Source organism: Protopterus annectens, chromosome 15.part0 (genome assembly GCF_019279795.1).
Source record: "Protopterus annectens isolate FY-2018-M chromosome 15.part0, PAN1.0, whole genome shotgun sequence".
NCBI classification, from domain to species: Eukaryota; Metazoa; Chordata; order Ceratodontiformes; family Protopteridae; genus Protopterus; species Protopterus annectens.
The window spans coordinates 590,591,303-590,606,779 of NC_056749.1; the positions used below are offsets into that span (position 1 = coordinate 590,591,303).

The 15,477-nt window shown below is 33.8% G+C and overlaps 1 protein-coding gene across 1 annotated transcript in view; it reads left to right on the forward strand.

The window, feature by feature from the left end:
- The first annotated feature begins 1,633 nt into the window (after positions 1-1,633).
- Positions 1,634-15,477, forward strand: part of LOC122789939 — a 236,747-nt gene continuing 222,903 nt past the window's right edge. The window contains exon 1 of the mRNA XM_044057415.1: positions 1,634-1,790. Coding sequence (XP_043913350.1) covers positions 1,680-1,790 — 111 coding nt within the window. The 5' untranslated portion in view covers positions 1,634-1,679. The remainder of the gene's footprint in view (positions 1,791-15,477) is intronic.

Here is a 15,477-nt window from a genome sequence, read left to right on the forward strand (position 1 = left end):
TGCTTTTGCAGGGGGGCAAACCCACCTGCACCCCCCACCTTTCTTTAAGCATTTATTTGGAGATAAAGCAACAAGCAATATTCTGAGGCAGTGGGACAATAAATACATACAATACGTGCAACAAAAAAGACCTCCCAGAAAGGTCGCCACCCGCACCCTTACAGAATATGAATTTTAAGTCTAATAGTTTTTATACATGCAGCATATTATATGTTCACACCCCTCCCCTTTAAAGAATTGTAATTCTCAGCGTAATAGTGCAATACTTTTTTATAAATGCAGCATATTCTGTGTTCATTTTAATAGGTAAATCTATTTTGATCAGTACAGCATTTGTAAGTACACCTTCTGCCAAATTATTTAGTCTAAGATGTAATTTATCGAAGCTTTTGATCACTGCAAATTGGAAATCCTGATACCAGCAAATAAGGGAGAAAAGGCTTTGTATTGAAATAATTACAATGTTTAGCATACTTATCTTTCTGAGGATGGTTTTCCCATGTTTATTCAAAGCACTTTTCAAAATAAACATCATGAGCAAAGTGCTGGGCAGGGTGTGGGTGGTCCTTGCTACTGCTCATCTGATGTGATAATGTTCTAATACAAAACCGATTGATAGATATAGATTGATAAAGCTCTATATATGTGGATATAGCTATCTATATATGTAGATAGGTAGCTATCTATATATATACATGCATGCATACATATATATATATATATATATATATATATATATATATATATATATATATATATAAAGACAGAGAGATATGTACACTCACGTATATACAGATAACAAGAGAGAGAAGTATGTAACTGCTTTGTAGAGTTCAATTTTTTGTGCACCTTTTGAATGTATTTGTGTTCTGACATTCTTTTTCAATGCAATGAGAAAATGTTTAAAATTAGTGCATAGCAAATGTTATGGATCGCATTTCCTGTTATACAGTTACTTGACTAGTTCACTTAGGCAAGCAACAAGTCTCATGGGAAGCTGGGCTAATGTAAAGCAACAGCTGCAGAAAATGAAAAAGAATACATCTGTTATGTTGCCTGCTGTGACAAGTATCCCATAAGGCATTCTGTAATTTATCGGTACTCTTACTAGCCATATTTAATATAAATCTTGGGAAAACTAACTTTTTAACAGTTATGAATACATTGTATACACTGTTTGCCCTGGCAACTACCTAGAGAATGTTTTAAGTCATGGATCTTCAACTGATTAGTATTACTAAATAATACATTTTAATGAATCTGTAGTCTGGATGGATGGATAGGAAACTGCATATTTATGTCTGCAGTAGCACCTTTGTCCTTTATGGAAAGGGACAGCATGTAAATTTGTATACAAATTACAAGGGCAAACATACATCATAGGAATGTATGGTTAAGCTTCCACACAGCCTGTAATGTCATTAGCCTAGTCTAGTAAGAACCTATGAAGCTAAGACCTGTCCTTTAAATGATTTATTAATATAAATTTGGAAGTTTAATAGCGTGTGAATATAGAATGACAGTAATTGTATCCAGATCTGAAGCTGTATGCTCTTAGATCAGCACATTCCAATGTGATGTAATAAAATTCCACTGAAACTTCTATAAGGAGACATTGGTTAATCCAGATCATTTCACTTTCAAACTCAGAACTAAGGCTGCACCAGAGTGACTCCAAAATGAACAAACTCTTTGGACCGATGGCATTAATTCTGTCCTGTGGCTTTTTACTTCTTGCCAGTAAGCAGATCAGTGCTGCAGCACATTTAGACATCCCAGCTTCCTTTAAGGTAATTCTGAATTCTGTGCTGTGTTTCCCAAACTGATTATGTTCTGCTTGCTTGTACTAAGCTTTAGAGTTGACACTTGCCAGCTTTGCAACTGCTTTTAAAGACATTGTTAGAACTCAGGGCAACACTGGCCTGCTACACAAATGTATGGTTTCATTTCTTAACTGCAAAATGTGCTCACAGAAGAGCTATACAAAATCTGATATTTCAGGCATTAGCAATACTATTACAAATGTTCACCTTCTGCATGTGTGAACTGTACATACAAATGAACCCTCCCATTTTACAGTTTTCATCCACAATAAAAAAACAACATATATATAAAGTAATGTAGTTAAACCTATTAAACATTTTAACATATCTGTCAAGTACACAGCACACATAGCTGGTATAGGCAGACATTTGAATTTCATGTTTATGGCTTAGCAAAAGCATGTTTATACAAAATGTGTTCTATGATCTTTTAAAGTGAATGAATGTACTATTTATTTTGCCCCTTTCTCCCCCATTGTTTGGAGAGGGGTGTCCAGATTATTTTGAGCAAACGATACTAGGCTTTAAACTACCTGTACACTGTGCCTCAGAACCATTTAAAGTACAATGCTGCTATTTGTGATACTGACACCTGAAATGTAAATGACAAAGCAAAGCAATCTGTTGTGGTGGGGTACACTTTCATTTTAAATGTGATGGTGTGGTACACTCATTCTAAATTGTGCCGCCATATTTGAGCACTGAGTGAGAAATGTGTCTAGCTCAATACTTTGTGTGTCTGCACATAAATGAGGAAGTAGAAAGACCTTATTCAATTGGAAAGCACAACACAAAATGTAAGAGAAGCAAGATGATGTATTTATTTATTTTTATTTTATATTTGTTGACCGGGTTTGTCCGACTGGGATACAAATGCTCATTTTCAGCAGAGGTCCGACGAGAAAAGCTCCAACAGAAAATATAAATTTTACATATAGAAATACAAAGTAAAGCAACAACAAGTTGCTATAGAAATGCCTTCATCATACTGCATTACAGTGCCACACATTACATTCATCAGTACCACACATTATTGCATTACAGTGTCATACATTAAACTGTGGCAAGTGAAATACATAGAAATACATTCATCAGAGGGATACATTCATAATTACATATTATATACATAATAGTGCAATAGTTGCATAGCTGAAATATTTTACTAGTTATGTTTGTACAGTGATGTACCAAGAGAAGATAAAGTAGTAAGTTTGTTTATTCAAGGGAAGGAAGAGAGAAGAGAAGTAGAAGGCTATAGGGGAGTGTTTACGGGGGATAATTACATTGGAAGGTCCATTTTTCATGAAAGTATTTTTTGTAGCGGTTTTGAATTGATTGGGATGTTCAAGGGATCTTATATCTACTGGTAGGCTACTCCAGGCCTTGGAAGGGTTAAAGCTATAGATTAGATGACCCATTTTGGTCCTTGGTTTGTAGATTTTTAGTAGGTCTTGTTCAGAACAGCGGAGTAATATAGTGGGTAGGTAATGAGAGATTAGAGATGAGATAGTTGGGACAGAAATAGGGTTTGTAGAGACTGGAGTGAATAACCAGAAACTGATTATAGCAAAGCAGGTTAGGTAATTCTAGCCAATTTAGTTCTTTTAATGAGAGACAGTGATGGGATTTGTAAGAATTTTGGGCAGCAAATCTGGCAATCCTGTTATAAGTTGGTTCTAACTTGTTTAGTAGTTCAGTGTTGAGGCTGGTGAGAATTTGGGAGCTATAAAGTAAAGTGGGTAAGAGGTAGACGTTTGAAAGGGTTAGTTTTGTTGTTTTGGTAAGATATTTTTTGCTTCTGTAGAGGAGATCTAGCTTGAGATGTGTTTTTCGGATACAATTATTGACGTGTAAACCAAAGGTTAGTCTATCATCAATAGTAACACCTAGGGGTTTTGTACTGGTGTCCACCTGTATTTGAGTATTATTTTGTGATAGTATGGAGAAGGAAGACATTACATGGTTAAGGTTTTTAGGGAGAAAGAGTAGTAATTTGGTATTCTTTGGATTAAGGATAAGTTGGTTTTCAGATAGCCAGTTTTCTACAGAGTTAAAAGAGGACTGTGTGTCTGATTTTAGTTGAGACGGTGATTTAGTAATAGTGATAAGTGTAGAATCATCTGCGTATTGTATCGGTGAGGATCCAGGACAGGAAGAGTAGAGAAGGTTGGTAAAGATGTTAAAAAGAAGGGGCCCAAGGATGGAGCCTTATGGAACACCTGTTTTAACAGGAAGAAGAGGGTAGAAAGCTGAGAGCCATTTGACTGATTGGAGTCTATCAGAGAGATAGCTGTTAAACCAAGATATGGTAGATGTTGTGAAGTGTAATTTTGCTAGTTTAAGGAGAAGAAGTTTATGAGACTGTATCAAAGGCTTTAGAGAGGTCAATGAAGAGACAGGAAATAAGTTTGTTACTGTCTCTAGCTAGTGATACAGAGTTTAGGAAAGACAGGAGAGATGTTGTAGTGCTGTGCTTGGGACAAAAGCCATGTTGGGTAGGTGTGAGTAGATTTTCTTGCAGAAGGTAGTGTAAGACCTGATTGTGCATACATTTTTCCAGAATTTTAGAGAGTGGTGAGAGTTTGGCTATGGGTGTAAAATTAGTTATATCTGTGGAGTTTCCTCCTTTGTGTATTGGAAGGGTGTAAAATTACTTCCAGCTGGAAGGGACTGTGTATTCTGTAATAGACCAGTTTATTAGAATAGAAACTGGGAAAGCAAGAACATCAGCAGCAGCCTGAAGGAATGCGGAGGGAATGTTGTTAATGGATGTGGAGCAATGTTTTAATGTAGATAGTAGAATTTTAATATAGTTAATGGAGACAGGTTTGAGGGAGAAGGTAGTGGTAGGGTTACTACTGATGGAAGAGTTTGAGCTGTTAGGTCTATTATTGTTGGTGGGATGGTTTGTGTCCTGATTTAGTAATTTGGATATTGAGTCTATAAAGTAGTCGTTAAATATGGAGGCAGTTTCCTCATGTGTTTTGTCAGGATGAGGGTTAGGGGAGGCTTGAGTTACTGGGTGTAGTATTTGATTTACAGAGTGCTAGAATGTTTTAGGGTTGGATTTAAAGGTAGAAGATGGATTATTATCGAAGTTTTTCTTATTTTTATTTATGTGACTTTTGGCAAGATTTCTAAGTTCTTTATATTTCTGGAGGTCTGGTTGAGGTTTAGTTTTAGTCCAAATTTTCCATGCTCTGTCTTTATTTTTTAGTAGTACACGTGTTTACGATCAGCCATTGGGCTATGTTAGACTTTATGCGGACTGTTCTAAGGGGTGCCACAGAATTTAAAATACTAAGGAAAGTGGAGTTAAAAAAGTGGACAGCTTCATCCAAAGGGAGTAGTTTTAAGGGATTCCAGTTCACTTTTGATAGTAAAGATTTGAAAGTATCAGGGTTAAAATTTGTTAGTTGTCGGTGTTTGATAAACCTTTGAGGTTTAGCTTGATGGGATGTGTATCTTAGTATTTTTACTGGACAATGATCACTTAGGAAATTTGGTAGCATTTCAGGGTTATGATATTTGGAAGGGTGAGAGACAAGAATCCAGTCAAGGGGAGATGAGGCTGTATGGGAGTTACTGAAATGAGTGGGATCAGAGATGAGTTGAGTAAAGCTGTAGAGATTAAGGTGTTGTGAGGAGTTTTGAGAGGAAAGAGAGATAGCCACTTAATATTGACACCCCCAAGAATGATAGTTTCATTTGGGATGTGTTGGGAGATATGAGCAAGCATATTTCCCAGTAGGGGGATATTATCACCTGGTGGAATGTAAATTGCTACAATGGTGATAGTGGAATGGCTATTAATATTTAGGTTTACAGATAACATTTCAGCTGGGGAGAAGGCTTGGGATGTAAAAGTAGAGTTAGAAATGGTAAGGTGGTTAGAGTGTAGGATAGCAACACCTCCACCTTTCCTTTTTGGTCGATCTAGATGGTGTATGCTATAGCCAGAGGGCAAGATCTCTACGTCTTGGTGTTGGGATTTCAACCAGGTTTAAGTCAGAGCAAGGATATCAGGAGTATGGTGGGAGATCCAAGCATGTAGTTTACTTACTTTGCTCAGAATACTCCTAGTGTTTATTGAATAGAAGGAAAGATGTTTGTTTGGGAGACTATTAACTTTGGGGTTAGGAGGGCTAGCAGTGGAGTGTATTGGACCAGGGTTGGGATGAATGTCTCCAGCTAAGAGAATGTTTTTGTGAAGGTAGATGAGTCTGAGCATATTAGCAGTGGGGGTGTAGTATTTGGTTTTGTGCTTGGTAGGGGGTGAGGTAGATGGTTAGGTAAGTGTATTTTTGGTAAGGGAGTATTTAATGAGAAGAGAGATGGAAAAATTACTACAAATACAAATGTATGAAATGTGGTCGAACATTTAGGATTATATCAGAAATTTCATACTCAAGGAAGAAAAGCAGTAGAAAGTTGCTGGATAACGTGTGTGTGTGTGTGTGTGCGTGTGTGTGTGTGTGTGTGTGTGTGTGTGTGTGTGTGTGTGTGTGTGTGTGTGTGTGTGTGTGTGTGTGTGTGTGTGTGTGTGTGTGTGTGTGTGTGTGTGTGTGTGTGTTTAGTCATTGATCTTCACTAAAACATTATTTGTATTCAACAATGATCAACTGATAGCGACACTGAGCAATCCTTTTTGCACTGCAGTAGAAGTAATCAATAGTTTTCCATATTTTACATATAGTTAAGGAATTCTGCAGAGTTGTTGCATGTGGACATTCTTTTTTTTTTACTTAAATGATTTTTTTTGATGAAATAACACAATAATTTAATACATTCATAACATTCAATAACTATTTACACTATTTACATTCAGCCTGAAAAAAATGATTCAGATAAAAAAACTGTAGTTAAATAATAAATTAATATATAAATTATAATAGTTAGGAAGTGTTTAGTTCCATCTGTAGGGTATCAGTCAAATTCAAAACTTTCCTCCACGGACTATTAACCAATGGCTTGGAAAAAGTTCTTAACTCTTTAGTTCTTTTCTCCATTAGTATGCATTTCTTCAGTGATGATAGGAATTCCTCCATTGTGGGTGCTACATTAGAGTTCCATCTTCTAGTCATACATTTTCTGGCTATTGCTAACATTGTCCACAACAAATACAGGTCATCTTTCTTCATATTATTACTGTTAATAACCTTCAATAAAATTAAGGACTTTGTCAAAACAAATATATCAGTATAGATAGCTTGAAGACATTTGTTAATCTCATTCCAATATGGTTTAATATTAGTACAGTCATAAAAAAATATGAGACAAGTCAGCATTAGTGGACAGATGACATCTCCAACATAACTTGTTGTTTGAAGGGTTCATTTTTGAGAGTTTCTCAGGTGTCAAAAAGGATCTGTGTAGAAATTTCCAATGAAAAATCCTCCAAAATTGTGAGTAAGAAGTTAAGTTTAACTGAAAATAAAATGTTTGTTTTATCTTCCATTGATAATAATACTTGAAACCCTTTAGTTAAGTATTGCCAGTAAGATTTTTTAGGAGCTGTCTTATAGAGAATTATATAGATATGATAATTCATTCTTAACTTTGATATTATATAGAATTCCAAAAATCCAGTTTATAATTTTTGGTACGGTTTTGAAGGATGAGGTATGTATTATTCTACACATATCCTTACTGTATGCTGTGACACTCTGAAGAACCTACTAGTCATTAGAGGATAGGCCATCGGTTGACAATATACTTTGTCTGTTCAAAGCTTGTTGGTTTTCAATGCATTGCAACCAACAAAATAGATTATTTTCTCATAAACCAAAAATCTTTGTGTTTTATCAGGGAAATCCCATGTAATAGTAAATGGTATTAAAAATCTATGCCACAGTTTTATATCTAAATTTGTGTTGATGAAGTTTCTAAACACATCAAAAATATTGTTTATTAATGTTAGTTTAGTTCATTTTGTTGTACTATACTGCAAATTTAAACTTAAATAGTGCCATATCTTATCTTTGTCAGTTACCAAAGCATTCTTTGATAAACAATTTTCATTCATTAGTATAATGGAGTATAACTGTTTCCAATTGGAAGAGTATCTAGGATTTATCCCATTCATCACTATTTTAATTATAGATGCCTTTATATAAGTTTCAGTCTCTGGGAATTTTAACCCCCCCCCACCCCATTCCCATTTTCTGAAATGATGAGAATATGCCACTCTATTTCTTTTGGGGTACCATAGGAATTTCAACAGAGTTGAAGTGATTTCTTTAAGGATTTTCTTTCCTGGTAGAAGTATAAGGGCTTGTGCTATATATAATATTTTAGGTAACAAAACCATTTTTATCAGTTGTAACCTATCATCAAATGTCATAAACAAATTATTTCATTTGCTTATTAATGTCTTGATTAAGTCTATGGCTTTAGCATAGTTAAGCTGTAAGGTTTCCTCTATATTCTTGCCTAGGACTATTCCTAAATAGTCTATAGTTGAAACTTTGTTTCCAATAATATGATTAACTGGAACCTGTATGTTCTTTTTTTTGTTTGTTTAATAATTATTTTGATTTAGATTTGTTGAAGGAGAGTCCTGAAATTTTTTGGAAATTTGTTGTTACTATATCCACTTCACCTAACACTTCCTTAGAGTTGGGTAAGGTAAGTAAGACATCATCAATATATTGGTCATATATATTTATACATCTTATCTTTGTGTTATTATGTATTAAAATGGCAAGTATTTCTATGGCCAGAGCAAATAGGATAAGGGACATGAGACATCCTTGTCTAGTACCTCTAGTGATTTGGATTGCTTTGCAAGTTAAGGGACCTAATTTGACATATGCTAGATTATTTTCATAGATTTTCTTTATCATTGTTATAAAAAAGGGGGAAAATCAAATAACTGTAAGACTTTAAATAAATAACCTCAATTTAAGGAATCAAAGGCCTTTTGAATATCTAGACCTATTATCAATACTTCATGTTTTCCTCTATTGAGGTAATCTATCATAGTTAATAATATTTTAATATTATCCTGTGTATGTCTGTGATGTATGAAACCAGTTTGGTCTTCATTAATTATTTTAAATATGGGTATTTTAAACTATTGACCATACTTGACATAAATAGTTTATAATCATTATTCAACAAAGAAATTGGTCTATATGAGTTGCAATGATTAGGGTCCATATTCTCTTTTAATATAGGGGAAATTAGAGAATATCTCCAAGAAGGAGGAATATTTGCTAATGTTTGAACTTCAAGAAAGGTTTTATGTAGGAGAGAGATTATAGAACAAGGGAACAATCTATAAATTTTGATAATTAAGCCATCTATTCCAGGTGCTTTATTAGACTTACTTCCTTTAATCCCATCTATAGTTTCCTTTTGAGAAATAGGTTTTTGTAGCAGTAACTTAAGTTCCTCAGGAATTCTTGTTATGTTGGGAACTATATTCTCTAACTTCTCACATTCATTTGTACTTATTTTATCTTTATGATGCTCTGCATAATGATAATTAAAGCCTCCAGAATATCCCCTATGTCTGAGACTTTTTTCCTTTTCCCTTCATGAAAGATAATATCAGTGTTATTAATTTTTGATTGTTTCTTAACTTTCATAGATAGGTTATGAAGATGCTTAGGAGAGGTAGCATAAGAATTAAATTTCAGTTTTTCCATAGCTAAATTAGTTTTATGGGATAATATTTCATTGTATTTCTTATTTGCTTCTTATATTATCCACTTATCATCTGTAGCAATTAAGTTTTTTATTAGATTTAAGAGATAATATTTTATTTTAGATTTGCTGTAACTCTGAGTCCCATTCTTTAATTTTATTTTGTACCAGCTAATGGTTTTAACATATAGATAGGCCTTAAGAGAATCCCAAACCATAACTATGTTTGCTTCAGGTTTATAATTAATCTCTAAGAAAAGCTGAAGTTCAGAAGTTATCCAAGATTTAAAGTCTTTAATTTTTGTGATATATGAAGGAATCCTTGAAGTAATAACTAATTGATTGAATTCCAAGTGTATTGTTAACAACAGAGAATTATGATCTGAAAAGGGACAAGGTAGTATTGACAAATTCAAGATTTTAGAATAAAGATCTTGTGAGATATAAATTTTATCTATTCTAGTTTGTGTACCGTGTCTATAGTCCTGGTGTGAGAATAGTAAAGAATTTGGTCCCAAAACATTAAAGATATATTTTAACTTAAACATTTCTGTCCATTTTTTTAACTGTATGGCTGAGGACAATAGTCTAGGAGATGTCCTATTGGTAGTTTCTGTAATATATGTGATAAAATTGACATCACCTCCTAGTGTAATACCTTTAGAAGTAGTTGTAATAAAGTCTAAGTGTTTCTTAGTTAGTCCAACCCCCATACCCGGGAACCAGTATGAATTGACCAGGGTCCAAATTCTATTATTAAACTTAAGTATAACTAAGTCCATGAGTCCATCATTATCTACATGTTTGTAAATAATTTGGGGATTGAGCAAGTATTGTGTATTCCTTAGGGTCCCACATAAATGTGTAATTTATTTTAAAGTGTGTCTCTCGGAGAAAAACTATTTGAGCCTTGTTTAGTTTAAGATACCTTAGTAGGTTGGCTGTCCTATATGGGTTGTTTAATCCATTAGTATTCAAGGATATCAAAGTTAAATCCATATCAGAATTCTTTAAAGATAACAAATAATAAAGGAACTTGTATTAATAGAATCCTGTGTACATAATACTCTTCCTGAATAGACAATAGAATATCAATTGTTGTATTTCTATTTATCTCAAGCCAAATAACTTTCTCCATGAAAAATAAAAGTAAAACAATTGTATCAGACATTTAAAAACTAGAAAAACAGTTAAATAACAAAAAATAGCATATTTCACTCTGATATAAACTTTAATACACCCTATACATGGAATGAGATACATTCCTAGTCTAGCAAACAAAACTAAATCTGCTAGATTACCTATCTCAACCATCAACCTTTGTGGGTTCGAGCCCATGAAAACAAAGTAAAAAATGGAGAATATATTATAAATTAAGAGAAAAATAGTACTGATAAACAACTAATCAGATATTAATTCCAGTTAGGTTTTAGAGATGCATTACATATGCTATTATTAGAAACATTAAACAGTTATACAGTAATTATTCACTAAGGAAACAAGAGAAATATTAGGCTATATATATAATTTGAATTTAGTGTTTAATAGACTAAGGAAACATTAGCTTTATTAACAATCTCAAAATACCTAAGCATGTCATCTGTATTAGTTCTAATAAAAACTTCAAAATGGCAGAACAAATCAAAGAATCATTTAGCATTTGTATTTACTTGCCCTCTGAATAAATCCTATCATGACAAACTCCTACTAAATAAAAACTTCACAAGAATTGGGTGTTGGCACATAGTGAGTGTGTGTCATTCCCAAAAGATGTTAACATAGATTTTTAGAAATATTCCCTAAGACATATTTGTCCTTAATTAACTCCTAAACTTTTGGAATAGCAGATGTTTAAATAACTGACTAAAATCAATAATAATTAACTGGCATCAGTTAGAATGGCAAAAACTAGTAAAAACCATTATTTATATAAAACTTACTATGGCTAACAGGTCTTAAAAGTGAATGACTCAAAGACAAGATTAAGACAGAGATAGCTGTAAATAGCTACCATAGTAATAGGGTAATACTTAAAAACCGTAAAAAAAACAAAACTGGAGAGCGGAGAGCAGTAAATCTTTTTCCAGCGTTCAAAAAGTTTATTTAAAACATGCTACACACCAACCATAAACGCTCTTTACACACGCGTTTTCGTCTGTGTACGATCAGACTTCATCAGATGACCATTAAAAATATTGCAACCCTTTTATATCTTAACCAATGATTCAATTAATTGATAAACATCAATTAACTCCATTAATAAAACAAATTCTACTACTAAATGAGTGTGGCTTTAAAATAACTTTATTCTGTTAAAAAATAAATAATACGTTAAAAAATAAATTGTGTATAAAATGGATGAGAATGTTATACATAGCTGCCCTCTAATAGAAATTTAGATAATTACATGTTTTACTTAAATAAAAACTTTTAAAATAACATTATGAGTACAAATAAATTCTATTTCGAATAAATATATTCATAATTTAATCAGTTAAAAATGTTATTATAAATTCTTCAAAATACTTTTCTTAAGAAAAAACTTTGTTCCATAAAAATAAATAGTATGTTAACATAATCAATTATATGTAAAATAATGAAAATGTTATACCTAGCTGCCCTCTAGTGGAAATTTAAATAATTACAACTTGTTTTATAATTTAGCTGCCCTCGATTTTAAAATAGGTGTAATACTTGTATATTCATTCAAACCTGGTGGATTATATGCCTCTAGTGTCACCTGCCACCAGAGCTCCCTATATTCAATTTTTTCTTCCCAGGAGCCTCCCCTAATGTCTTTCTGTGTATGTTCTATCACCATAAATCTAAAGTTAGCTCCTATACACTCTTTAGTGTGCTTAAATAAGGCATTTATATCCTTACAATTCTTTATATCATTAAGGTGCTCATATATCCTTCTTTTTAATTTTCTTTCAGTTTTTCCTATATAAAAAGATTTACAGATCATACAGGTGGCCATATATACTAGACCCATAGAGTCACAATTATAATAATTTTTATCATTAATAATCCACCTGTCTCTACTTATTATGTAAAACCTGTCTGAATTCAAGTGCCCTTATATTATGAATTCAGACAGGTTTATTTAAGCACACTAAAGAGAGTATAGGAGCTAACTTTAGATTTATTTTTATGGAACAAAGTTTTTTCTTAAGAAAAGTATTTTAAAGAATTTATAATAACATTTTTTAACGGATTAAATTATGAATATATTTATTCGAAATAGAATTTATTTGTACTCATAATGTTATTTTAAAAGTTTTTATTTAAGTAAAACATGTAATTATCTAAATTTCTATTAGAGGGCAGCTATGTATAACATTCTCATCCATTTTATACGCAATTTATTTTTTAACGTATTATTTATTTTTTAACAGAATAAAGTTATTTTAAAGCCACACTCATTTAGTAGTAGAATTTGTTTTATTAATGGAGTTAATTGATGTTTATCAATTAATTGAATCATTGGTTAAGATATAAAAGGGTTGCAATATTTTTAATGGTCATCTGATGAAGTCTGATCGTACACAGACGAAAACGCGTGTGTAAAGAGCATTTATGGATGGTGTGTAGCGTGTTTTTAATAAACTTTTTGAATGCTGGAAAAAGATTTACTGCTCTCCGCTCTCCAGTTTTGTTTTTTACGGTTTTTGGAGTTATTTATTGACCACCATCTTGTTAGGGTAATACTTAAACTCATAACTTGTTTGTTGTGTTATCACAAGTCATAGATATTACTGTTCTCTTTCTCTGTCATAAAGTGCTAATATACTAAAAGACATGACTTTATAATAACTGAAAACATGACATCTGAAATATAAATAATATCTAGGATACAATAAGGAAATCAACATATTAAATGCAAAGTAATTATAGTTCAATCAAATTTATTAATATATATATTTGCTAAGATTTAGCATGGTGTTTGGGTATCCTTACAGTTATTACCATTAGTCATAAGCATTTCCTGTAAATGTATAAGCCTATACTAAACACTTGCTAACTGCATAGGAAAGTTATTTATAAAGATCTATTTATAAAAAAATCAAGTATATTCACTAGAAATAGTGGCTATAATTAACTGTTTACAAGAAAAAATAACATTTCTGTATATATTTGATCACAAAATATAGTCACTGTTATAAAAGGGAAACATGAATATGTTTGCAGACAGTGTAGCTCATAATTCTTGTAAAAGAAGCCTACTATGCTATGTTAACCAATCAGAGACATGACATTCACAATTAGGCTTGCATATACACATTAGATATAATGTAATCTGATCTGCATGCATATAATGCATGATGTCATGAGCTAAGTAAGAAAGCATCTGATGTTGTAAATCTTTGTTTATTCATTACCATTAGGACTTTGGTTCCGTCCTTGGAAACAATATGGCCATTTCCAAGCTCGCGCCAGCCAAAAACTCTCACAATGCCCCTCTCCTAGTTACTCCAGATCTCATTTGCCGCATTCCTCATCAGATGTGCTAGCCATCTCTCTCATAGCTAAGTGGAAAATTATGATTTTTAATATAGTTTTTGCTCAAAATGTCATATTTTTTAGTCAATTTAACTTTCTCTAACTTTCGCCTATAACATTCCTACCATTTATCTTGGTAATCAAATTTCTACCATTGTTGGTACTGTCCCTCTCTCCTGCCTTAGGTAGGCCCTTCCTTACCACTTGTGGTATTTTTTTTTTAAATACCATTGTTGGTATTCTATCACTTTTTTCTCTCCCTTCTTTTGTTTTTTTTTATATTAGGATAGCCTTGTTACCTTACTATGTCAGACAAAGCTAAGTTGAGGTTTAAACAGTGTGACAAGTGTGGGTGTAAGATGTCCATCTCAGACGGACACGCTCGTTGTGTCTACTGTTTGGGCGTGGACCATATTAAAGCTGACTGTGACATTTGTGCAAGTTTTAGTAAGTGTACACTAGCAGAATGTAAAATAATAAGCTTATTTTAAAAGGTTTGATTAAGACAACTTTTTTGGAGGCTCTGTCTGGGTCGGAGGTCTCACCCCCCAAAATACCAAAAAACATAAGGAAAAACAGAGTCAATCAGTTCCTGCATCTCTGTCAGTTATGCAACCGAGTCGGCTCTGTGCTTCTTCTGTGACCTCGGTGCAAACCTCTTCAGCACCAGGCTCTGTATCTTCTCCCTCAGTGCTGAATATGATATTCATCCCTATTCCAGTTCCAACCTCAACACCACTGACTTCGGTGCTGTCCTTGGACCCGACATTGGCTCCTATGACTGTACCTGCTTCAGCACCATCTCCGGCCATGGTGCCAATAGTTTCTTCGGCTCCATCAGCTCCTAAATTCAAATATCTGCCAAGGACAAAATACTCTCCAAATTACAACCCTTTTTTGGGGCAGAGGTTTAGCCCCTTTCTAGAAAGATCTGCTTCTCCTTCAGCAGCCTCCTTTAGATCCACCAGGAGTTTTTCTGAATTAGACCTAGTGCGGGTTGTGGACCAGCTTTTGACAGCTAGGGGATTGCCCATTCCAGCTAGACCTTCCTTCCCTCTTGGCTCGGAATCTTTTACTACATCTTCCCCTGTTTATCCTCCTCCGGCCTCTACCCAGGTCCCAGAGATCTCGGTACTGATGTCCACCCCACCAGCAAATGACCTTGTTAAGCTCATTGTGCAGCATGCCTGGAAGGCCCCGGACAATGTAGAACCTGTCCCTCGGAGGCCAGACAAAATTTTATCTACACCTGAAGACCAGCCCCACTGGTGCAAGCAGTTGACAGTTGATTCCATGGTCATGGTGGTGGCCACCAAAAGGGAACTATCAGAAGATAGTTCCACAGTCCATCCTCCGAACAGGGAGTCTTGGACCATGGACAGACTAGGGAAGTGGAACTATGCTTCAGCAACCTTCACCATTCGGTCGCTGAACTATCTAGCACACTTCATTCACCTCCAAAGAGACCTAATTTCTGAAATGTCTTCCTCTTTGATGGGGG